Source organism: Schistocerca piceifrons, chromosome 9 (genome assembly GCF_021461385.2).
Source record: "Schistocerca piceifrons isolate TAMUIC-IGC-003096 chromosome 9, iqSchPice1.1, whole genome shotgun sequence".
Taxonomy (NCBI): domain Eukaryota; kingdom Metazoa; phylum Arthropoda; class Insecta; order Orthoptera; family Acrididae; genus Schistocerca; species Schistocerca piceifrons.
Genome location: NC_060146.1, coordinates 220,275,532 through 220,302,895, shown reverse-complemented (window position 1 = coordinate 220,302,895; position 27,364 = coordinate 220,275,532). Strand labels below are relative to the sequence as shown.

The window sequence follows — 27,364 nt, the reverse complement described above, 5'->3', positions numbered from 1 at the left end:
CCTGCGAACCTTGCAGAACTGGCATTCCTGAAAGAAATGATACTGCGGAGACATGGCTTAGCCACAGCCTGGGGGATGTTTCCAGAATGAGATTTTCACTCTGCAGCGGAGTGTGCGCTGATATGAAACTTCCTGGCAGATTAAAACTGTGTGCCCGACCGAGACTCGAACTCGTGACCTTTGCCTTAAAGTTTGGAAGGTAGGAGACGAGATACTGGCAGAAGTAAAGCTGTGAGTACCGGGCGTGAGTCGTGCTTCGGTGGCTCAGATGGTAGAGCACTTGCCCACGAAAGGCAAAGGTCCCGAGTTCGAGTCTCGGTCGGGCACACAGTTTTAATCTGCCAGGAAGTTTCAAGGTTAATTATGTTGGTGAGTCTTTTCTGATGGAATTTGTCTGGAAGGTACTCTTTTAATAAGGTGAAGCGTCGACGATAAGCAGTTACGAACATAACAGAAGCTTTTGAAATGTGATTCTGCTGAAGAAGGCTGAAGATCAGATGGATAGATTACGTAGCTAAGGAATCGAATTATCGAAAGTAAATTTATGACACACACTGAGTAAACGTAGGGACTGTTTGACAGGATACATTTTGAAGGATAAAGGAATCGAGAATTTGGTAATGGAAGGAAAAATTGGGGTAAATCATGTAGACGGAAGTCAAGGCTTGAATACACTAATCATATTAAAATGGATGCAGGTCGTAGTAGTTATGCAGAGGTAAAGAGGCATGCACAGGACATTAGCATCGAGAGCTGAATGTGCGTGAATGGGATTGAAATCCCTTTCATACGACTGTATATTGCTCAAATAATACTAGGTCCGAAAGTGTTAGCATACAGGTTTCTAAATACTACTATCGTAACGCTGATTGGTTCGTTTGTGGTTTCAGTGTATCCATTTGTGTTTATTGGGGGAGAGGGAGAGAGAGAATAGGGAGAGGGAGAGAGAGAAGAGAGAGAGAGAGAGAGAGAGAGAGAGAGAGAGAGAGAGAGATGAGGCCGAAATACTGAATTCGGTCCACTAACGTCGAAATGTCAGATACTGCTGAGAGATTCTACACAGATTAAGCGAAAGACTATGCTGCAATTTTGCCCAAGTTCCTAGTGCAACGGAGGGTCCCTAGAGACTGGGAAGAAGCAGACAGAAAGACTACGAAGCAATGCCTGTAATTAGAAACGTCGGTTATATTGGGACGCCATGTTATCCGGACTGTGTGTGACATCACCTCATCCAGTGTGTAGCTGCAGACTGACTTGGCGGTTTGTATCCCACAAGGAGAATTCACGTTAAACGTCGCCATCTGTACATACTACAGGCCCTTTCTGCTGTTCTGGGCGCTTGAGTTCGCAGCGCAAGAGTCTCACCAACTTGGCAGGCAGGTCTATTATTATGGGCGCTGGCTACCTGACGTAGGCATCACACACTGGTAGCTCCCGGAGACGAAACTGTTTAAAGACTCAGTCCCAGCTAGGACGTAACATCCTATCACGGTCACCGTTGCCTTGTATTGTCACCCTAGGTGGATGTTCCTCACAAAAATACTAGATCGCTTTTGCAAACGAGTTCAAATGCAGATATGCGCATCTGTTAAGTTGCCATCACCTGGCTTGGCTCTACCTCCAGATACCTCACAGAAGAAGTATTCTTGATGACTTCATATGTCCCGCACAGTGGAATCTATCAAACATTCACCGCTATGTCAGCGAAAATTTATAGTTATAAAGTGCTAACAGATAAACTGCAGCTATAGCTACAATGATAGATGACAAAACTAAATGAAATGTAGAAAGTTGTCTTATTTACAGCAAACCCTCCCCAGACTGATTTAGGTAAATCTGTTCCTTAGTACAGAAAAGCTGACAATAGGTTTTCAACTAGTCTCGCAGATAAAAATGACATTTCATCATAAGGTAGGACAAGACATACAAGATTAATAGCTACATCTATAAATAAAATCTTATTCGAATTACTTTTGTGTATATAGACCTATATGGATCACAATAAATTTCTCTTCCAATATGAAACACACAGTTCCACCATATTCATGTAAAATTCAGATGATTAAACCATTATTTACAGCTTGACAAATATGTACTACATTACTAAATGCTAATTCAGTTTTTGAGGTTTGATTTGTAGCTAAAAAAATCCAGGTGCAATCTGAATTACTAAGCATAGCCCTATTAATTGCAGAAAAATTCTTCTAAATACTTTTAAGTCAGTTAATAAGTTACTAATAATTTTAAATAAAGAATGCCTTAATAATAATCCATTAATTTATGTCCTTTAACTTATTTTTCACATAGGACCTCGATTAATATTGGTAAGTTTGAGACTTGCCTATAATGCTAAAATTGTTATTATTATTACTGTAATTATTTTACTGCTGAGAAATAAAAGCAAAAATAACTCTTTTACTGCATAACAAATAACTTTTTTAAATTTAATTCTCTCTTTTGGCTCAAGAACACTTAAAATCGCTACGTAAATTTAGCCCATATTAATTAACGAAATAGTCACTAAACCAAATGTACTGAGGTAAGTACCCGTGTAGTTTGGGTACACAGTTATATCAAAGTTTCCACCCCTTTGGAGGATTGGAACCTCATTGCCACCGCCCAGAATCAGGCAAGATCGTACAAGAGTATGGTTGTGTTCGACTGTTCTTTGTGCCACTGACAGAGGGTAACAGATCAAGTTACGACGTATACGGTACTATAAAAATAGATGCAAGTAAAACGTAGAATTCTGAAATTTGCAGAACTGTAACTGAAAGTAATTTCAGCAATAATAATAATAATAATAATCTGTTATTTTCCATCAGAAAGCTAACACCTATATTTGAATTCTTGAACATCTGTACGATTTGCAAACCATTTTTCACTACAGCATCACTACGCTAAGCCAGAGCAACTTTGTACTCTATTTTACTATTAGCAATGCTTTGTTACTTGTTCTGCTGAATCCCTATCTCATCTTCCTTTTATTTTTCTACCTACCTATCTGTTTCGCCTAAACCGCAAATGTTTTTTTATGCTTTACACTTCAGAGATGAACAGTGTCGCCCATCTTGACATGAACAACAGTGTCACACATAAGGCACGGACAAGGGCATTTGCCTACACCTTACGCATGGCGTCATTCTCACAAGGTATTTCGTGCTACATGGGTTGCGTCACAATGATCCGATAATGCCTAACAGAATGTATCGACAGGAATAACACGGGGTGTGTTGGTGTTGGTGGGGTTTAAGGGCGCTCAACTACTGAGGTCATTAGCGCCCAAATAACACGAGGTACTGGACGTATGCAAAGAACAGCTGTGCGAGTGGTCACAGGTTTGTCTGATCCGTGGATTAGTGTCGCGGAGATACAACTGAAACGGCAGACGCTTGAAGATATAGGTGGAGTATCTGGCGAAAGCCTGCTTTCAGAGTTACAACAGCGAATATTATATGAGGTATCTAGGAAAATTTTACAGTCTCCTGCATATCACCCAGAGACTAATTTCAGGAGGCGTTTAACCATTTTCCTGGATATCGTATCCGAATTGGATGGAAGAGACCATAATGTCTGCTTTTATGAGAAGTACTCCCTGCCACGCACTTCAAGGCGGTTTTTAGAATGTGGATACACACGCAGAGGGTCACTGGCTGAGACCTGACACTTGTGAAGTGTAAAGTATTGAAACATTCGCGGTATAGACGGAGCATTGTAATAATAGCGCCAAAAATTGATCATTACCTATAAATTCTGACTTTGTACCTTCTTTTCATTTCTACCTGATTTGTTGTTAAGATCTTTTTCTGCACGTGGCAATGCTTTTGTGTATGTTTCTCAATAATATTCTTGTTTTATGTTTATTGAAAAAAATCATAATATTCTATATGTCTAATTTCTTACTTATACAGTTCCGAAATTAAAATTGTTTGTCCTGTAACGATGTTAAAATATAATTAAATTATAACAGTAATAAAGATATAGCATAAAAATGTACTTCTACTTGGTTTTGCACATGTCTATAATGGCCAGGGAAAGTGTCATCAACTCTATCAGTAGCGACCCCCCATATGACAAAAGAGAAAAGTAAATCCGAGGCAAATGAGTGAAATATTTTAGTATCTGTTGTTTCACTTGTTATTACATAAGGCATGTTCGAGACACGTCTCCGCTAAATTCTTCACACCAACACATCTGCTGTTAACCCTGCTACCTCATTCTGCCTGTTTTTGAAGCAGCAGCCTTTGCTCTTCTGTACCTTTCCAACTTTGGGCTAGTATTCCTTTGGGTCCCGTGCCTCAATGTGTAAAAATGGAACATTTAGAGGATCGCTTTTTTGTCTGTCTGTCTGTGTGTGTGTGTGTCTGTCTGTCTGTGTGTGTGTGTGTGTGTCTGTCTGTGTGTGTGTGTGTGTGTGTCCCCGACTCTTAGGACCCTTTTTCTCAGGAGTGAGTAGGCGTACCAAGCTGAAATTTATGTCACATATTAAGACATATTAAAGTCTACGATCCCTTAAACTCCTACGTCACTTCAGTCAAAAGATACGACCATTTATATCACACATTCTGATAATCGTAAAAACTCTCATAAATACCTATAGAGTGCTTCCCGTTGACCTACAGTCATGAATTGTGGCGAGAAGAGAGGTTTCACAGTAATAGAAAAACGGAGAAAATTATGAATTTCTTGTTATACAACACGAAAAAATGTTTTCGTCCTTTTTCATCCATCTCTGTGTTTGTCTGTCCTACTGTCCCCTTACCCCCTGTAACAGTTTGGCATATCAAGTTCAAATTTAGGTCACATAGTAAGGTATATGGTCCTTTGGCAGCGAGAAATGTCACATATTTTGAAACTCACTCCCCCCCCGCCCCGCCATGAACCATGGACCTTGCCGTTGGTGGGGAGGCTTGCGGGCCTCAGCGATACAGATAGCCGTACTGTAGATGCAACCACAATGGAGGGATGTCTGTTGAGAGGCCAGACAAACGCGTGGAGAGGGGCAGCAGCCTTTTCAGTAGTTGTAGGGGCAACAGTCCTTATGATTGAGTGATCTGGCCGCGTAACATTAGTCGAAATGGCCTTGCTGTTCTGGTACTGCGAACGGCTGAAAGCAAGGGGAAACTACGACCGTAATTTTTCCCGAGGGCACGCAGCTTTACTGTATGGTTAAATGGCGCCCTCTTGGGTAAAATATTCCGGAAATAAAATAGTCCCCAGTTCCGATCTCCGGGCGGGGACTACTCAGGAGGACGTCGTTATCACGAGAAACAAAACTGTTGTTCTACGGATCGGAGCGTGGAATGTCAGATCCCTTGATTGGGCTGGTAGGGAAATGGGTAGGTTAAAGTTAGATAAAGTGTGAATTAGTGAAGTTCGGTGGCAGGACGAACAACACTTATGGTCAGGTGAATACAGGGTTATAAATACAAAATCAAATTAGGGGATTGGAGGTGTAGCTTTAATAATGATTAAAAAAAATAGGAACTCAGGTCAGCTACTACGAACAGAATAGTGAACGCATTATTTTGGCCAAGACAGAAAATGTTCAAATGTGTGTGAATTCCTAAGGGACCAAACTGCTGAGGTCATCGGTCCCTAGACTTACACACTACTTAAACTAACTTACGCTAAGAACAACACACACATCCTTGCCCGAGGGAGGACTCAAACCTCCGGCGGGAGGGGCCGCGCAATCCGTGACATAGCGCCTCAAACCGCACGGCCACTCCGCGCGGGCCAAGATAGACACGAAGCTCACACCTACCACAGTAGGACAAGTTTATATGCCAACTAGGTCCGCAAATGACGAAGAGATTGAGGAAATGTATGATGAGATAAAAAAAATTGTTCCGATAGTGAAGGGAGTCGAAAATTTAATAGTCATGGGGGACTGGAATTTGATAGTAGGAAAAGGGAGAGAACGAAAAGTAGTAGGTGAATGTGCAGTGGGGGTAAGGAATGAAAGAGGATGCTACCTGGTAGAATTTTGCACAGAGCATAACTTAGTCATAGTTAACACTTGGTTTAAGAATCATGAAAGAAGGTTGTATACGTGGAACAGGCCTGGAGATACTGGAAGGTTTCTGATAGATTATACAATGGTATGACAGAGTTTTCGGAACCAGATACTAAATTATAAGACATATCCAGGGGCAGATGTGGACTGACCACAATCTATTGCTTATGAACTTTAGATTAAAACTGAAGAAACTGCAAAAAGGTGGTAATTTAAGGTGATGGGACATGGATAGACTGAAAGAACCATAGTTTGTGGAGAGTTTCAGAGAGAGCATTAGGGAATGTTTGCCAGGAACAAAGAAATGAAGAATGGGTAGCTTTGAGAGATGAAATAGTGAATGCAGCAGAGGATCAAGTAGGTAAAAAGACGAGGGCTAGTGGAAATCCTTCGGTAACAGAAGAGATATTGAATTTAATTGATGAAAGGAGAAAATATAAAAATACAGTAAATGAAGAAGGCAAAAAGGAATACAAACATCTCAAAAATGAGATCGACAGGAAATGCAAAATGGCTAAGTAGGGATAGCTACAGGACAAGTGTAAGGATGTGGAGGCATATATTACTAAGGGTAAGATAGATACTGCCTATAGGAAAATTAAAGAGACCTGTGTAGAAAGGAGAACCACTTGTATTAATATAAAGAGCTCAGATGGAAAACCAGTTCTAAGCAGAGAAGGAAAAGCAGAAAGATGGAAGGAGTATGGAGAGGATCTACACAAGGGCGATGTACTTGAGGTCAACACTATGGAAATTGAAGGGGACGTAAGTGATACGGCAATGTCGAGCCACACTGCTTCTATAGACGTCCCTAACTGCCAAAACGTTGCCAGTGCAAGACTTTGTGCACAAACTGACCTCTCGATTATGTCCAGTAAATGTTCCGTGGGATTCATGTCAGGGATCTGGGTGGCCAAATCATTCACTCGAAATGTCCAGAATGTTCTTCAAACCAGTCGTGGACATTTGTGGCGCAGTGGCAGGGCACATTGTCACCCAAAAATCCCATCGTTGTTTCGCTGCAAATAGTGTCCCACTGTGAAGGCTTTCATAAGCCCGGATATGATTGTAGTGATACCTGAAGATCCCATGCATGAAGAGCCAGCCTCACCAGCGAATAAGGTACATAATTAGAACTTCAGGAACACACCACACTGCCTTAATGTTTGTTGACGGCAAGTTTTTCTGGGCGGAATGTCAGCCTCATTTAATCCGTGCACCCGTTGTAGTCGATGCGGATACGAAAGATTTTCATGCGAACTATTCAAGTCATCACATGATGACTCTTCTCGCAGGTCTACTGTAGTTTCATGCACAGTACACAGAACCCGTCCTACAAGCTCACCATTTCCAACGCTCTCCTAAAAAAAGCCTCTATGTCACAAGCTTGGTGGAGTCACACAAGCGTTTTTTTTTTCGCAAAATAACTGGATTCCAGAGTAAAGTTCAGCACAAAGTTGACGTGCTGCGTCCACATTCCGGTCAGATGGGCTGCACATGCGGTACACATCCATCATTTCAGACGCTGAACACATCGTTATGACGGAAGTAACTCTAAAACAGAAGAAACGCTGGTCTCATTCCGTGTTCGAGAAGAGTAAACACGTATCACCATCGGGCTCCTACTCACCCCCGGGGTGGAAACTGTGTACCCCATCTGTCGTTATCTAGAGCAAATTCTGTTTGCAGTCGTGAGGAAGTTTTCTAAACGTTTTCATAACGTGCATATGAGACGGGACGTGGGTATCTGCCCCCTACACACCTAATGTGATGTGGAAAACAAATGACAATCAGACCCAACGAAGCAATTGCCACGATGAACTGTAAACAAGAAAAGACGTACGTTTTGGGTAAATTAAAAAGCCGGGAGTCACCACGTACAATTCCATTCACTTCATCCTAACGATCTTCGGGAGGACGACAGTTCAATCCCGCGTCCGGCCATCCTCATTTAGGTTTTCCGTGATTTCCCTAAATCGCTCCAGGCAACTGCCGGGATGGTTCCTTTGAAAGGGCACGGCCGACTTCCTTCCCCGTCCTTCCCTAAATCCGACGAGACCGATGACCTCGCTGTCTGGTCTTCTCCCCCCAGACAATCCAATCCAAATCCTTCCTAACGATCGATTTTCGGACGCTATCTTCGTATGGACTTTTTGTAACGTTTTAATTTCAATAACAGATCTCTAAAATTTCTGACATATGTTTTTATACGGCCTGTATTCATAGAGCCACACAAGGATCTGCTGTCAAAAACTTTGTTATCTTGCTAGTAGTTTTGGTCTATACACGGACCACCTTCTCGCACAGTTCAAGAAATTCGTTATTACATTTTGCGTTTTCGACGCATTGCATATAATTGCCTCAATCTCAAGTTAAATAGCCGATCAGTGTGTTGTCTCTCTTAACAACAGGCATGAACATCACAGAAGATAGCAGTTCAAATCCGTCTCATTGTAGAGATCCATACAGGTTATAGTGTTATTTGTCTCCTGCTCCTCCTATACCGCCTCACTCTTAGCATTGTTACATTTTCCTGTAAAGTCGAGTATTTCCTGAGTCAGCTGCGGTTTGTGAGTCCCTGGCTTCACTCCACCCCCATTATACTGGCCTCAGCCACTCGCAAGATATACACTATCTAATCAAAAGTATGTGGGCATCTATTAGTGGACGTTAATACGGAGTTTCCCCAGCCTTCTCCTTTGTGAAGCTTGAAGTCTGCTGAGGACACTTTCAGTGACGTGTCTGAATGTCTGTGGAGTAATGGCAGCCCATTCTTGCTCGAGATCCGACCAGAGAAGGTGGTCATGTTGGGAGCTGGGGTCTGGAGACAAGTCGACGTTCTGACTCATCCACAACGGTCCTCTTCGGTTTAGGTCCCTACTTCGGGCAGGCCAGTCCATTTCAGGAATGTCACTGTCCCCAAAGTATAATCTCACAGATACTGATTTATGATGGGTGTACTGTAATGCTGATGCAAACAGTCATCGTTTCCGAAGTGGTCCTCTACTGCAAGCAGTACACACCGCTGTAAAATTCATCACACCGTTTCACATGTGTTGCCTTAAGAGGACCACATCCTGACCACGAAACCACCCCTATATCACAACAGCACCTTCTCCGTACTTCACTACTTGCAGGTAGCTTACTCCACGAGTTCCTTAAACCCAAATCCTCCACTCGGATTTGACACAGGCCTTTGCATTACTCATCTCGTTCACAGCCAACCACTCTCCAGTGGCGACCCTCTTTACGTCACCTCGACTGTCGCTTAGCACTGACTATAGAAATGAACGGCCTATGAAGTGGTCTTCGACCATTGGCCCCAGTCGTTTGATTCCCTGCGTACAGTCGTCCTGCTAGGTGTACTGCTGATAGCACTTTGGAACTCTTGCGTGATTCCTTCCGCAGATTTCAGACAATTTCTCCCTGTTACAGAGGCCTTCAACATATTCCTTCCACCTATTCGCTCTCTTCTCTGCATTTAACAGCGGAATTCACAATTCTACCATTGCTTTCAGTTTCACCGAGTGTTGTTTTGACTTTTCTGGATGCTGAATCAGTCTTTCCAAAATCATCTCTTCATATTTTTGATGCAGCCATTTCGCCTTTGCTTTCCTACTTCCTATTTATTTCATTCTTAAGCGACTTGTATTTATGTATTTCTGAATTTCTCTCAGCGTTTTTTTATTAATTTCCTTCTTTTGTCGATCAACTGAAGAATTTTTTCCCTTACCCATGGTTTCTTCGCAGCTACCTTCTTTATGCCTATACTTTTCTTTCCAACTTTTGTAATTTCCCCTTTCAGAGACGTCCATTCCTCTTCAAGTGAACTGCCTACTGAGCTATTCCTTATCGCTGTGTACATAGCCTCAGAAAACTTCAAGCGTATCTCTCCATTCCTGCAGGGTGACAATTCTTAAACTATATGAAATAAAATCGTCCTAAATTCTGAACCGTTTGCGTTAGTACTTTCAAACTGTACGGATGGCCGGGGGGAACAGTGGGAATTACTATGCGCATGCATGGTTTGGTTTAGCGACAAAGCCCGCCTTCATTTGGACGGGTTCGTCAATTAGCAAAATTGCCGCTTTTGGGGACTCAGAATACGCATTTCACGATCGAGAAATATCTTCATCCTCAACGGGTGACTGTGTGGTGTGCAGTGTCCAGTCATGGAATAACCGGTGCCATATTCCGTGATGGCACATTGACTACCGAACGGTACTTGAAGGTTTCGGTAGATGAGTCCATCCCCATTGTCCAAAGTGACACTGATTTCGACAAGATGTGGTTCATGCAAGACGCAGCTCGACCCCATCGATGTCCTGGAGGGGCCCTTTGGGGACCGCATTCTGGCGCGGGGGTACCCAGAGGCCACTAGCATGGGTCTCGATTCGCCGCCGTATTCTCCGAATCCTCAACATATGCGACTCCTTTTTGTGGGGCTACATTAAAGACAAGGTGTATCGCAAAGACCCCAAAACCACTGCTGAGCTGAAAACAGCCATTCAGGAGGTCGTTGACAGCATCGAACTTCCGACACTTCAGCATGTCATCCAGAATTTCGCTATTCGTCTGCGCACATCATCACCATTGATGGCAGACATATCGAACACGTCATAACCTAAATCCGAATATCTGTACTGAAATTTACATGTTGAATAAAGTGTGCGGACGCAGTAGTTCGTAATTAATTTAAGTTCTTTTTCATATAGTTCAATAATGGCCACCATGTAAGTACTTCTGAATCCCACTTATTTGGGCATTGATTGTTCTTGACTATTTTCTTGAAATTCAGCCTGCTCATCATCACTACTATATTATGATACGAGTGTATATCTGCTGCTGGTACGCCTTACAATCCAGTATCTGGTTTCGGAATCTCTGCCTCACCATGATGTAGTAATAGACGGTAAATCATCAAGTAGAACAGAAGTGACATCTGGCGTTCCGCAGGGTAGTGCCATATGCCCTCTACTGTTCCTGATTTACATTAATGATCTAGGTGATAATCTGAGCAGCCCCCTTAGATTGTTTGCAGATGACGATGTAATTTACCGTCTAATAAAATTATCAGACCAGCAATTCCAATTACAAAATGATCTAGAGAGAATTTCTGAATGGTGCGAAAAGAGGCAATTGGCACTAAACAAAGAAAAGTGCGAGGTCATCGACATGGGTACTAAAAGAAATCCCATAAAGTATGGGTATACGATAAATCGCACAAATCTAAGGGCTGTGTATTCGACTAAATACCTTGGAATTACAATTACGAGCAATTCAAATTAGAAAGACCACATAGATAATATTGTGCGGAAGGCGAAACAAAGACTGCGCTTTGTTGGCAGAACACTTCGAAGATGCGACAAACCCACTAAAGAGACAGCCCGCATTACACTTGTACGTCCTCTGCTGGAATACTGCTGCGCGGTATGGGATCCTTACCAGGTAGGATTGACGGAGGGCATCGAAAAACTGCAAAGAAGGGAAGCTCGTTTCGTGTTATCGTGCAATAGGGGTGAGAGCGTCACTGATATGATACGCGAGTTCGGGTGGCAGTCACTGAAACAAAGGCGGTTTTCTTTGCGGCGAGATCTATTTACGAAATTTCAATCACCAACTTTCTCTTCCGAATGAGAAAATATTTTGTTGACACCCACCTACGTAGGGAGAAATGATCATCATAATAAAATAAGAGGAATCAGAGCTCGAACGGAAAGATTTAGGTGTTCCTTTTTTCCCCACGCGCAATTCGAGAGTGGAGTGGTAGAGAAGTGGTGTGAAAATGGTTTGATGAACCCTCTGCCAGGCACTTAAGAGTGAATTGCAGAGTAACCATGCAGATGTAGATGTAGAAGGTAACTGAAATCTTCCCCCATCTTCTGGCTTTTCTAAGTGTACCTCTTGTGATCCTTGATAGAACATTCGCTATTACTAGTTGATCTTTGTTGCGGACCTCAAGTAGCCTTTCACCTGTCTTATTCCTTCTAGCAATCCCTATTCACCCTAACCGTTTTTGCAACTCGTTCTCGTATAACTCCATTCCAATCCCCTATGACTATTAGATTTTCATCTCCCTTTATATATTGCATAACGCGTTCAGTATCCTCATGTAATTTCTCTCTTCATCCTCTCCTTGCGTCGTCGGCAAGTACCCCAGATGTAACGTGGTCAGCGATGATTTGCTGTCGACGCTGATGAGAACAACCCTGTCTGTGAACTGTTCATAGTAACTCACTTTCCGTCCTACCTTCCTATTCGTAACGGAGGCTGAATTCCTCATCCAATTTTCTTTGCAAGCACGGAAATAATAAGAATTGCAACATCACGAGATGACTCCTACTCTCCTTATACTATTTTCTGCTGCTGCTGACATTACGATATATTCATCTGACCGGAAATCCTAGTCTTCTTTCATTTCCCTCTGCCTCTCCTGAAATCTAGTAATCATTTCCGCATTACACAGAGACGCCTGTTCACTTCTGATCAGACGATGGACGTCCACAGTGCGAACCCGTGAACTCGTGTTTCCGGCGACCCTGCCACGGGGACCTCTGCCGCCACGCCTTATCTCGCTGCATCGAGTGCCCCCCGCCCCCCCAACTTCACCCCCTCCTACCCACCTCCCCCTTGTCGTGACGTCACGTAGCGCTGATGGCGCGGAGCCCGCCTTATCTCGGATCTCGTGAACTCTGCCGCGTCTGTGTGGCTGGGCGAGCTCTCCAGCTGCGACCGCCGCCCAGCTCTACACTCCGGGGCACGCCCGCAGAAGAACGGCTGCAGGACTTCCGCAGTCCTGATACTGAGCTCATACGAAAGCTCTGCACCATGCGACGTACTCTGGACCATCTACATCTACATCTACACGATTACTGTGCAATTCACATTTAAGTGCTTGGCAGAGGGTTCATCGAACCACAATCATACTACCTCTCTACCATTCCACTTCCGAACAGCGCACGGGAAAAACGAACACCTATACCTTTCTGTTCGAGCTCTGATTTCTCTTATTTTATTTTCATGATCATTCCTACCTATGTAGGCGGGGCTCAACAAAATATTTTCGCATTCGGAAGAGAAAGTTAGTGACTGAAAGTTCGTAAATAGATCTTGCCGCGACGAAAAACGTCTTTGCTTTAGTGACTTCCATACCAACTCGCGTATCATATTTGTCACACTCTCCCCCCTATTACGTGATAATACAAAACGAGCTGCCCTTTTTTCCACCCTTTCGATGTCCTCCGTCAATCCCACCTGGTAAGGATCCCACACCGCGCAGCAATATTCTAACAGAGGATGAACGAGTGTAGTGTAAGCTGTCTCTTTAGTGGACTTGTTGCATCTTCTAAGTGTCCTGCCAATGAAACGCAACGTTTGGCTCGCCTTCCCCACAATATTATCTATGTGGTCTTTCCAACTGAAGTTGTTTGTAATTTTAACACCCAGGTACTTAGTTGAATTGACAGCCTTGAGAATTGTACTATTTATCGAGTAATCGAATTCCAACGGATTTCTTTTGGAACTCATGTGGACCACCTCACACTTTTCGTTATTTAGCGTCAACTGCCACCTGCCACACCATACAGCAATCTTTTCTAAATCGCTTTGCAACTGATACTGGTCTTCGGATGACCTTACTAGACGGTAAATTACAGCATCATCTGCGAACAACCTAAGAACTGCTCAGATTGTCACCCAGGTCATTTATATAGATCATGAACAGCAGAGGTCCCAGGACGCTTCCCTAGGGAACACCTGATATCACTTCAGTTTTACTCGATGATTTGCCGTCTATTACTACGAACTGCGACCTTCCTGACAGGAAATCACGAATCCAGTCGCACAACTGAGACGATACCCCATACGCCCGCAGCTTGATTAGAAGTCGCTTGTGAGGAACGGTGTCAAAAGCTTTCCGGAAATCTAGAAATACGGAATCAACTTGAGATCCCCCGTCGATAGCGGCCATTACTTCGTGCGAATAAAGAGCTAGCTGCATTACACAAGAACTATGTTTTCTGAAACCACAGTGAAAACTAGAAACCAGTAGCTTCTATCCTCCACTTTATTAGCCGCTGGTACTACATTCCGTTTCTTCATAACAGTTTCGACACGATGTCTTAGACTGTGTTTTAGAATGTGTTTTTGAACACATTATCCTAAACTGCCTTGAGCAGCTAAATCGACAGCCAAAGCGTAATGGAAATATTTTAGATCTGGTAGCCACGAACAGATCAGATCTCATCGACCGGTGTCAGTATTGAGACAGGGATTAGTGATCGTAATGTTGTCATTACGACTATGGTTGCGAATGTTAAAAAGTCGGTCAAGAAGGCTATGAGAGTATTCTTACTAGAAAGAGCAGATAAACAGTTGTAAGCATCTCACTTAGTAAATGAATTGACTTCATTTACTTGCCGTATGATGGACGTGGAAGAATTATGGGCAAATTTTAAACACATTGTAAACCACTCATTGGACAAGTATGTGCCGAAAAAGTGGGTTACGGACGGAAAAGACCCACCGTGGTTTAACAGCGCAATTCGGAGAATGCTCAGGAAGCAAAGGCAGTTGCACTCGCGGTACAAGAAAGATCGGGAGAATGAGGACAGGCAAAAGTTAGTAGAGATTCGTACTGCTGTCGAAAGAGCGATGCGCGAAGCATTCAACTACTACCACCTTAGCAAAAGATCTTGCTGAAAACCCAAGGAGATTCTGGTCTTATGTAAAATCGATAAGCTGGTCGAAGGCTTCCATCCAGTCACTCACTGATCAGTCTGGCTTGGCAACGGAAGACAGCAAAACGAAAGCTGAAATTCTAAATTTAGCATTTGACAAATCTTTCACGCAGGGGGATCGCACAAACATACCGCCGTTTAAGTCTCGTACAGATTCCCGTATGGAGGACATAGTCATCCCTGGGGTTGTGAAGCAGCTGAATGGGTTGAAAATAAATATATCGCCAGGTTCTGATGCGATTCCAGTTCGGTTTTACAGAGAGTACTCTACTGCATTGGCTCCTTACTAAGCTTGCATTTATCGTGAATCTCTTGCCCAACGTAAAGTCCCGAGCGACTGGAAAAAAGCACAGGTGACGCCTGTATATAAGAAGGGTAGAAGGACGGATCCTCAAAATTACAGACCAATATCCTTAACATCGGTCTGTTGCAGGATTCTCGAACATATTCTCAGTTCGAATATAATGCATTTTCTTGAGACGGAGAAGTTTCTGACCATGCATCGGCACGGCTTTAGAAAGCATCGCTCCTGCGAAACGTAACTCGCCCTTTTTTCACATGATATCTTGTGAACGATGGATGAAAGGTATCAGACGGATGCCATATTCTTTGACTTCCGGAAAGCGTTTGGCTCAAATGGCTCTGAGCACTATGGGACTCAACTGCTGAGGTCATTAGTCCCCTAGAACTTAGAACTAGTTAAACCTAACTAGCCTAAGGACATCATACACATCCATGCCCGAGGCAGGATTCGAACCTGCGACCGTAGCGGTCTCGCGGTTCCAGACTGCAGCGCCAGAACCGCGCGGCCACTTCGGCCGGCGGAAAGCGTTTGACTCGGTGCCTCGGTGCCCCACTGCAGACTCGTAACTAAGGTACGAGCATATGGGATTGGTTCCCAAGTATGTGAGTGGCTCGAAGACTTCTTAAGTAATGGAACCCAATAAGTTGTCCTCGATGGTGAGTGTTCATCGGAGGTGAGGGTATCATCTGGAGTGCCCTAGGGAAGTGTGGTAGGTCCGCTGTTGTTTTCTATCTACTTAAATGATCTTTTTGGATAGGGTGGATAGCAATGTGGGGCTGTTTGCTGATGGTGCTGTGGTGTACGGGAAGGTGTCGTCGTTGAGTGACTGTAGGAGGATACAAGATGACTTGGACAGGATTTGAGATTGGTGTAAACAATGGCAGCTAACTCTTAATATAGATAAATGTAAATTCACGCAGATGAATAAGAAAATGAATCCTGTAATGTTTGAATACTCCATTAGTAGTGTAGCGCTTGACACAGTCACGTCGATTAAATATTTGGGCGTAACATTGCAGAGCGATATGAAATGGGACAAGCATGTAATGGCAGTTGTGGGGAAGGTGGATAGTCGTCTTCGGTTCATTGGTAGAATCTTGGGAAGATGTGGTTCATCTGTAAAGGAGACCGCTTAAAAAACACTAATTCGACCTATTCTTGAGTACTGCTCGAGCGTTTGGGATCCCTATCAGGTCGGATTGAGAGAGGACATAGAAGCAATTCAGAGGCGGGCTGCTAGATTTGTTACTGGTAGGTTTGATCATCACGCGAGTGTTTCGGAAATGCTTCAGGAGCTCGGGTGGGAGTCTCTAGAGGAAAGGAGGCGTTCTTTTCGTGAATCGCTACTGAGTAAATTTAGAGAACCAGCATTTGAGGCTGACCGCACTACAATTTTACTGCCGCCAACTTACATTTCGTGGAAAGACCACAAAGATAAGATAAGAGAGAGTAGGGCTTGTACAGAGGCATATAGGCAGTCATTTTTCCCTCTTTCTGTTTGGGAGTGGAACAGGGAGAGAAGATGCTAGTTGTGGTTCGAGGTACCCTACGCCATCCACCGTATGGTGGATTGCGGAGTATGTATGTAGATGTAAACTGTTGTGCGGGGATGCAATGTGAATTCCAAGGAATGGACTATCCTTTGGTGGTGAAATATTTTCATTGGTTCACGAGGTTTCTCACCTAGGGCTAAATGCCCACATTCAAATCTGATCCCTTGTGTGAGCAGTGACAGACTATTGGGGGGTCGTGGTTTAGGTTCACCCTCCACCATACCAAGGGCAGCCCTACTGCAGCTGGTGTTCACTACACCCTAAGGTAGAGGGAAACTCCGCAACACGTGACACCCAGTGCACAAAACCATAGCATAGTGTCGAATGAGTGGGCCTCCCTCAGGTTGTACAACTTCAATTGGTTCTGGGAATAGCTCACATAAGCCCTCTGGTCCAGCTGGGGGCACCGTATTGTCTACACTGGTAGCACTGCTTTCAGGATACGCATAAGATTAGGTGACAGTAAGAGTGGTAGTGCACGGTCTGGATGTGCCTGACAGTCTGTGGCTTTGCTGGTGACGAGGGTGAGCTGCAGCAGGTTGTGACGGAGCGGACGCTGGCGCCGTGTGCCGCAGGTGATCATCAACTTCTCGCTGTACCCCATCACGCGCACGCGCCAGATGTCGCCGTGCGAGGACGGCTACCTGTACGTGCCGGTGGCCTTCCTGGCGCTGCTCTACCTCGTCTACCTGGTCGAGTGCTGGCACTGCACGGCGCGCCTCGACCTGCAGGGCCCGCGCGCCGAGGCGGCGCAGGTGCTCGAGAGGGTCCGGCTAATGAAGGAGGCCCAGCCCGTCGTCTGGTGAGTCCCTCCACACACGCTTGTACACACCAACACCACCTTTTTGGCGAATCTGGACCCACAGAATTCATAAAGTGCCCAGTTCATTGACAGGATCCAAGTCGGGGAGGAGTACAAGCCTGAATCACTCGATGAGCATAACAGTTTACTGTCTTTGGTACTAGAGTACAAACCAAGTTGATCAAACTAAAGAGGGAAAGACATATGGATTACAACTTTTTTCTGTTCAGCCATGTGAGCTGTGGCGCTCGTTACTGACGCGCCAGTCTCTTGCATGTCCATTATCGATCCTTCGATGTTTCTTATCTTTGCTTGCCTTGTTGTTTTCCCCGCTTTTGCGTGGCGAGTGGCAGTTGACGTTTGCTGGGGCTACCTGCTGAGACGCCGCGAGGTACGAGGTGGGAAGCAACCACGTATATGTGGAGTTGGTTGTACGTGTTCTGCCGGTTCAGGATGGAGGATATGTGAGTAGTTAGATTTTGTAGGTTCTCGACAACTAGACCAATCTTATAAAAAATAAAAAATTACTCATTAACACTCGCAATTTTTCATTTTCCATAAGATTCATCCAATGATCCAGAACCCACAAAATCTAACTACTATCCCTTTTACCTAATAATAATATAATAATATACAATATAATAATAACTATAATAAAAATCATTTATCTTGCATACATTTCCCATAGGTAAATATAATGTAAATAAATAAATTAGGTAATTAACTATTATTTTTTAAAAAAGCATTTTTATAACATTTTCTTAGCCCCAAAAATTGGTCAGTTTTTTGACTTTTGCGAAAAATATGCTTTTTAAAATTATATTAAAGAATAAGTATATACAATTATTTACTTTACACTTTATCAGCATAAGATTATTATGAGCTGTTGCATGTTAATGTTTTCTGAATGAAGACTTATTTACAGTTCTACCACATTTACAAGTAACAATTAATTAAAATGTATTAGTTAGCAAAAGTAAATTTTATAAAAATAAACATGTAAACGTATGTTAACGTTAATGTCTGGCCGTTAAATCATCCAAATTGGATGGTCTAAGATTTTCTAATAATTTTTTAACATCTTCATATTTTACTTTTTCTAAATAAATTTATTTACATGAAATGGATAAATTAATTATTCCTAAAGATGTTGCTCCTTGGGAAACAAATGTATTTGTTTACATAACTAAGAAAACTATAGAAAAAGAATGGTATCTCTTATTATTTAGTTATTTAGGGTATAATGGTTGCCATATCTATTGTGCAGAAGATGGAAATTTAATTCGACCTCGTTACATTTTTGGAAATTATTACATTCGCAAATACATAGTAAGTATAGTTAGACTTAATTACGAATATCCACCATTCATGTTACACTTTTTTTTTAAACAGAATAATATAGTTATTCCAGATAAATTCGAAATAATTAAAATAGATTAAACAACAAACACAAGGCTTTCTTTATTCTTATTTGGTCTTGTTTTTATTTTATCTAGTTTAACTTTAATCTTGTAATCTAGATCCATACTTTTATTTTTAATTTCTTTTTCCAACCAATAACAATCAGGTATATTTTCTGTGTTTAATTTATTGTTGATGTATACAATTATGTTTGTGTTTTACATAACTAAGGAAACAGATGTATTAGTTTACATATCTAAGTAAATTAATTATTTATTTACTTAACTAAGGAAACAGATGTATTAGTTAACATAAGTAAGGAAACAGGTGTATTTATTAACAAATATAGTGTTTTTTGCCTTTTTAATACATCTAAATAGGACAGTTTTAAATGTTCTAGTAATTTTTTATCATCTTCATCAATATGCTTAAAAGATTTATGTGTTTAATTATATTCTAAAATCTGAACAATAAATTTCTTAAAATTTTCATTTTAATATCTTTACATTGGATTTGTTCTTTTCTGTTAGCCAAGTGAGAATTGTCCACAACAAAAACCTAGATTTGGGTAATCTATATTACTTTTTTTATATTCTGACCACCTTAATTTTCTACATTCTCTACAAATTGATAGTATCTTTTCATGATTTCTTGCAAAACAATCTAAATTCTTTTTAATATTACATAAAGTGCATATTTTTAAACTGTTGTCCATACAATTTTGTTAATTTTGTTCTTTGTTGTCCCTACAATTTTGTTCATTTTGTTCTTTGCCATCCATACAATTTTGTTCATTTTGTTCTTTGTTGTCTATAGAATTTTGGTCATTTGGTTCTTTGTTGTCCGTACAATTTCGTTCATTTTGGTCTTTGTTGTCCATATAATTTTATTCGTTTTGTTCTTTGTTGTCCATACAATTCTGTCCAGTTTGTTGTTTTCTGTCCTGCATTTCTCCCATACTATTCTGCATATTAGCCATTTTAATAGAATATCTGCTAATACAATCATTATTTAAACATTTTTTACAAATTGATCTTGGTTTACCTATTTTTTTCCCATATTCTGTTACACTTTTTACTGTGTCACATTTAGTACATTTTTTTATATCGTTCGTGTTGTTCAGTATGTTATCATTCTTAATTCTTTTGTTTGAATAATATCTATTAGGTTGACCAATATTTATACACTTTTTACAAAGTGATCTTTGTTTATCTGTTCCATAGTCTGTAATGTCCTTAACTATACAGCATTTAGCACATTTCTTTTGCTCTATGTTCTCCATTTAATGCATATAAAATTAATAGTGTTGTCCATTTATAATTTACTAAAATTTACTTTTCTTAACTAATACATTTTACTTAGATAAACAATACAATTTACCTTAGTTAACTAATTCACTTTTTTATTTTCTTATTGTTGTCCATTTTTTGTTGTCAGTTATAATTTACTAAAATTTACTTTTGTTAACTAATACATTTTGATTAATTGTTACTTGTAAATGTGGTAGAACTGTAAATAAGTCTTCATTCAAAAAACATTTACAAACAACAGCTCACAATAATCTTATGGCTGATAAAGCGGAAAGAAAATAATTGTATATACTTATTTGTTAATATAATTTTAAAAAACATGTTTTTCACAAAAGTCAAAAACAGGACATTTTTTGGGGCTCAGAAAATGTTATAAAGAATGTCTTTTTAAAAATTTGTTTCAAAAATAATTTTAAAAAACATGTTTTTTAGAGAAGTCAAAAGGAGGACATTTTTTGGGACTAAGAATATGTTATAAAAATGCTTTTTAAAAAAATAATAGTTAATTACCTAATTTATTTATTTACATTGAATTCACCTATGGGAAATGTATTCAAGAGAAATGGTTTTTTTATTACAGTTATTATTATATTATATATTATTATATTATTATTAGGTAAAAGGGATAGTAGTTAGATTTTGTAGGTTTTGGATCATTAGATCAATCTTATAGAAAATAAAAAACTGTGAGTGTTAATGAGTAATTTTTTATTTTTTATAAGATTGGTCTAGTGGTCCAGAACCTACAAAATCTACCTACTTATGTGTTGGCTGCCTACCTGTCTGCTCTCCTGATTTTGCTCGCTGTGTCTTGAGACCGCCTAGCTTGGGTTGCTGCCTGGTGTACCCCACACGAGCCATACTGGACGTCCAGCAGAAGTTAAGCAGCCTTGTGTTTCTTTTAAAGGAAAGGAGCAAATGTATAAGACTTTTTGTAACCAATTTTGGTGGCCTCTTAAGTGTGGCCTTAGCGCTTACACTGCCTTTGTGGAGAGCTAATTCTTCTAAATTTAAATAGTTGGGGTTCCCTTTCCTTTATAATCTTTTGGGGGTTTTACTTGAATTTTCTTTTTGGGGTTCCTTCCTTGTGCTTGGTTAAATGTTTAACTGTATAGCGGAAAGTGACCCCTGGTAAAAACTCGGAGAAGGTGTTTGGTGTTACTGCCGCCTCCGACATTCGTCTTTTCAATTAAGTGTTGTCATCCCTTCGAGTGACCTGGTGTCACTCCTCGTGAATTAATGCTGGTTTGTGTGTACTTAATTTTGAATTGGACTTTTCAATTAATATTTTGGAGCGCAGTGTAGCACTAAGGCAACCTTACTGTATACCAACTTGTGCCCCGGTCTAGTACCTTAATTTTCAGTGGCACTTGTTAGCTCCACTACCGGTTTTACTGATGTGCTCCCTTCAAAATCTTGTCTTGTATAAGTTTGCCCCAATGTGTGTCTGTGAACACAGAGATTAGCTTTAGTGTGACTTCAGTGGCAGTCAGTTAATGGAATCTTCATTTTGGCTCGGCTTCCACTGAAGAGTTTGAGTGGAGCGTAGTGTGTTTGATTTGTTATTCATTTAATTACTGTAAGTTTGTTTATTTAATGGGGAGCAAGACATTTAAAGACTGTTGGTATTAACTCCCCTAGTTGCTGGGTGTTGCTAATTCGTTCCAAGTGGCCTACTACTTATTCAATGGCAAGGCTGTTGACCAGTTGGTTACTGTGAGTACAAATTCACGCTATTTATTGTTGCCGAAATTGTTAAAGTGTCTGCGTCGTGATTCAGTCACTAGCTACGTGTTTGAGCTAAATTGATATAAACCTTACATTGCCTCCTTATAATTTGTTGCCAGCAGTAACCCTCTGTCACTGCTTATGTTAACCTTTACTGGGAGCAATATTTCATGTAGTTAAATTTTGTCTTAAAGTGTGTATTTCTCTGATGTGATAAACGAGTGATAAAGGCAAAGGGGTCTGGTCCTTCCTATTGTGTCCGGTTTGTAACACGTATCACCATGATCTAATAAGGAATACATTACTTTGTTATCTACACTGAAGCACCAAAGAAACACGTATAGGCGTGCGTATTCAAATACAGGGATATGTAAACAGGCAGAATACGGCGCTGCGGTAGGCAACGCCTATATAAGACAACTGTCTGGCACAGTTGTTAGATCAGTTACTACTGCTACAATGTCAGGTTATCAAGATTTAGGTGAGTTTGAACGTGGTGTTATATAGTTGGCGCACGAGCGGTGGGACACAGCATCTCCGATGTAGCGATAAAGTGGGGATTTTCCCGTACGACCATTGCACGAGTGTACCGTGAATATCAGGATACGGTAAAACATCAAATCTCCGACATCACTGCGGCCAGGAAAAGATCCTGGAAGAACGGTACCAACGACCAGTCAAGAGAAACGTTCAAAGTGACAGAAGTGCAACGTTCCGAAAATTACTGCGGATTTGAATGCTGGGCCATCAACAAATGCCTGCGTCAGAAACATTTAACGTTACACCATCGATATGGGCTTTCGGAGCCGAAGGCCCACTCGTGTACCCTTGATGACTGCACGACACACAGCTTAACGCCTCGCCTGGATCCATGAACAATGACACTGGACTGTTGAAGACTGGAAACATGTTGCCTGGTCGGACGAGTCTCGTTTCAAAGTGTATCGAGCGGATGGACGTGTACGGGTATGGAGACAAACTTAGGAATCCATGGACCCTGAATGCCAGCAGGAGACTATTCAGGCTGGTGGAGGCTCGGTAATGGCGTGGGGTGTGTGCAGTTGGAGTGATATGGGACCTCTGACACGTCGAGGTATGAGTCTGACAGGTGACACGTACGTAACCATCCTGTCTCATCACTTGCATCCATTCATGTCCACTGGACATTCCGACAGACTTGGGCAATTCCACCAGGGCAATGCGACATCCCACACGTCCAGAATTGCTACAGAGTGGCTCCAGGAACACGCTTGTGAGTTTAAACACTTCCGCTGCCCACCAAACTCCCCAGAAATGAACATAATTGAGCATATTTGCGATGCCTTGCTACGTACTGTTCAGAGGAGATATTCACCCCTTCGCACTCTTACGGAATTATGGACAGCCCTGCAGGATTCATGGCGTCACTTTCCTCCAGCAGTACTTCAGACATTGGTCGAGTCCACGCCACGTCGTGTTTCTGCACTTCTCCGTGCCCTTGTTCGCCCTTCACGATTTTAGGCAGTTGTACCAGTTTCTTTGGCTCTGCAGTGTAATTACGGTACGTAATTTTCAAAGGTTTTGGGGTAAAAAAAACCGTTTCTACGGTTTAATTGTTCGTGATTTCTTGCGAATCGTTTGGGACCAACCATTCATCCACCTTGCAGGTATCGAAGTCTTCACATCCAAGAATTCTTTATCATTTCTGTCAAGTTTTCAATATTTTCCAAGTCCTCTCCTTCACGAGCATCATACAGTTTTCTTACCAGCTTTGAAGACTTTCCTCCTTCCCGTTATACAAGGCTTGGGCAAACCAGTAAATTACGTTTTTACATTTACTGTGCCTTCAGCTGTTTATTCGTCCATGTTTTTGTTATGTATGTCACTATCTTGCAGGATGCTTCTCAAAACTAGCCTACGGCCCTGGTATTTAAATATCAGTATTACGCTATGTTCCAATGGCGAAGTTAGACTGGCAGCGTTTGGGGATGTGGGGGGGGGGGAGGGGGGGGAGGAGTAGCCACACACAAGAAATCAATACTTTTTACTTCTTATGGATGCGTATGTACAGTGTCGGTAAGTTCTATTGTTTATGGACACCTTTTTTAGTCAAAAAAGCTACAGTTTAAGTACAACTGTTCCCTAAAACATTTAGCACAAATTTCATCAGACATCCAACAGTTTTTTGGGCTTTCTAACGCCCTTTTAGTGAATTTTGAGAACATCCTTCAGTGCTCGATGCTTTTCAGTTTCCTGACACATGGTGGGGTATCCTACGTGCGACAGAAGCATTTGATTGCAAAAGAACAGTTCTCTGTACTTTCTCTGCTTGTCAGGAGGAAATTTGGAAATCTGTGGTAAAGTATTATGGACGAAACTGTTGAGATCATTGTTCCCTAAGCTTACACAATACTTAATCTAACTTTAACTTACGCTAAGGAAAATACACACACCCATGCCCGAAGGACGACTCGAACCTCCGACGGGGGCAGCCTCGCGGACCATGACAAGGCGCCCAAGACCGCGCGGCTACCCTGCACGGCAGATTGTCAGCAGGGGACTGTTCAAGTTACTGGAGACGCTGTAATGGTGTGAGGCGTGTGCAGTAGGAGTGACATGGTTCTCCTGATACGTCTAGATACGACTCTGACAGGTGACACGTACGTAAGCATCCTGTCTGATCACCTGCGACCATTGATGTACATTGTGCATTCTGACGGACTCGGTCAATTCCAGCAGGATAATGCGACACCGTACACATGCATAACTGCTACATAGTGGCTCCAGGAACACTCGCCTGAGTTCAGATACTTCCGCTGGCTCCCAAACTTCCCAGTCACGAACATTATTGAGCATATCTGGGATGCCTTGCAAAAGGCTGTCTAGATGAGATCTCCACTTTCTCGTACTTTCACGGATTTATGGACAGCCCTGCAGGATTTATGGAGTCAGTTCCCTCCAGCACTACTTCAGACATTAGTCGACGCTATGCCACGTCGTGTTGCGGCACTTCTGCTTGCTCGCGGGGACGCTACACGATATTAGGCAAGTGTACCAGTTTCTTCGGTTCTTTAGTGTACTTCAAAGAGGTAGTTATAACGTAAGAGAGAATGATGAAAGGGCAATCACGAATAGTTGACACATTCTTGGTGTGCCTAATTTACTATACTATTCGATACAAAACAAACGCTAATTTAGCTGCTGGTATGCTGTTCATATGGGGTCATTCTTTGCCCGTGTACTATATATTACACACACTGTTCACACTGCAGTCTTTCCACAGCGTGTCCAAATCGCAGATTTAGCCGTTTCCTGTTTCATTTTACTTTAAATTTCCCGTTAGCACTTTTAGCCTCTGGCATTACGAGTGGCAACGGCAAAGCTGCCTTCTGCCGCATCCAATTCCAGCCGCCGGTGTGGCGAGGGAATCGGGCAGCTGGTGGAGTGACGTTATCCGATGCGGCACCTGACGCCGCAAGAATCGATCTGCCACATCGAAATTCGACGCAGCCGTCATTTCTGGGAGCGGCCGTCGGTTTTGTTCTGCGGTTACCGCCAGAAATGAAACCCTGTCACGGTCGCCAGACATGGAGCTTCCTCGCGGCGATCGCTTGCTCCGCAGCTGGGAGGTGCTTCCCACGTGTCGGCCGGCGCAGGTCGCGCTGAGACACGGCTGGCCCTCGTTCTGTGAACGTGACAGCCCCATCCCGTAAGGTACGATTCTGATGGACGAGGTTACCTTAAAACACGATTTTCGTCATAGCTTTCGAAGGTGATCAGTTTCATAAAGCAGTACGATGCCATTCTCATATAAACTGGAAAAACTGTTTTATAAGATTTGCGGGCGGTGTAGCATATGAAACATTTAACAGAATCGTCGATAGCTGGCTGTGTAGCGTCTAGGGCCGGTAATCGTAAAGTAGCTGGTAAAATTTGTTTTCTTTAAATTCCATATTTATTAACAAATGGATGTTACTCAACTAATATTTAGTCATCATTTTTATAAGAGTAATATCTTGTTATTTATAACAGGCATGCTAGTTGTCCGAGAATTAATGAAAATTCGATGTAGATATACTAAATACCTTACTGTTAAATGAATGAAAGTATTACATAAAGAGTGATTATAATTAAAGTTAAACTTTCAAAGAGCTTGAGAAATAACACCACTCAACAGAATGACGTCAAACTGCAACGGAATACTATCAGAGAAGGGGGGAAAACGTATGGTAGAAGAAGAAAATAGTGTGAAAATTTATCAATAGATGGCGCTATATGTGTCAGAAAACGTAAATGGAAACACCTGTCATGCGCACGACCCACTGAAGTTGGTATAAACACGCCGGGTACACGGATTTTCCTCCTTTCGCGTCTGCGACGTTCGCCATGACTGTCTCAATGCAGGATCGCGCTCTGCTTCTAAAGCTGTATTACAAGAATGATGACTGTGCACACGTCGCTCTGCAGAAGTTCCGGCCACTGAAAAGCCGTTTGTCCGGTGACTGCCTGCCGTGGGTCTGGAGAAAATGATTCGGAAATTCGAAAAGACGGGTTCTTTCGGTGTGTAACATGGTAGAGGGAGGAAACGAATTGATTCGACCTTAGTGGAAGCAGTGACCACAGGAGTACAGGAGGAGACGAGTGGTGGTGTACAAACGTTCAGTGCACGGAGAATAGCCCGAACATTGGACGTACCCGTGAGTACAGTACGTAAAATCCTAAGAAACATCCTTCTTTGCTATCCGTTCAAAATTACCCATGTGCACCAGTTGCTTCCTGTTGACCTGTCAGCAAGAGAGACCTTTGCCTTAGAATTTCTTGTTCGCATGCAAGTGGACAATGAATGGCCGTGGAAGATTTTGTGGACAGACGAAGCCCACTTCCATCTGACAGGATATGTCAATACACAGAAATGTCGAATATGGGCGACGGGAAATCCACACGCGAATCAACCTGTACCACTTCATCCTGAAAAGGTCACTGTCTGGTGCGGGTTTACGGCATTATTTATCATAGGGCCATATTTTTCCGAATAGACGGCTGCTGCCGGTCCTTTCTTCAAGCCCTTCAGTGTCCGGAACTTCTGCAGAGCGACGTGTGCTTCCGTCACTGGTAAACGCTATGAGTGTCTTTTGCGCAACCGCGTCATTTCAGCTCTCCATCAGCGCGGATGGGGTTTTTTTTGTGCAAGATGTCGCACCTCCACACATCGCAAATCCAGTTAAGCAGCTGCTGAAGCGCCATTTCGGAAATGCAAGAATTATCAGCCGCGATTTCTCTACAGCCTGGCCGTCCCGACAACCTGGTCTTAATCCGTGTGACTTCGGGCTGTGTGGCTATCTGAAAGATGATATGTTCAGTGTTCCGATTACAAACTTAGCTGCATTGAAGGAACGCATTGCGCAACATATTCTGAACGTCAGCTCGGAAACACTTCGATCAGTTGTGGAACATGCTGTTTCTCGATTTCGACTTGTTGCAGAAAACGGTGGCTTGCATATTGAACATGTTTTACGCCAGTCACACGGAA

At 42.3% G+C, this 27,364-nt stretch overlaps 1 protein-coding gene across 1 annotated transcript in view; it reads left to right on the top strand.

Annotated features, from left to right (window-relative positions):
* The window catches only part of LOC124716879 (transmembrane protein 151B-like), a 250,030-nt gene that overhangs the window by 35,625 nt on the left and 187,041 nt on the right, over positions 1–27,364 (top strand). The window contains exon 3 of the mRNA XM_047243431.1: positions 17,190–17,416. Coding sequence (XP_047099387.1) covers positions 17,190–17,416 — 227 coding nt within the window. The remainder of the gene's footprint in view (positions 1–17,189; positions 17,417–27,364) is intronic.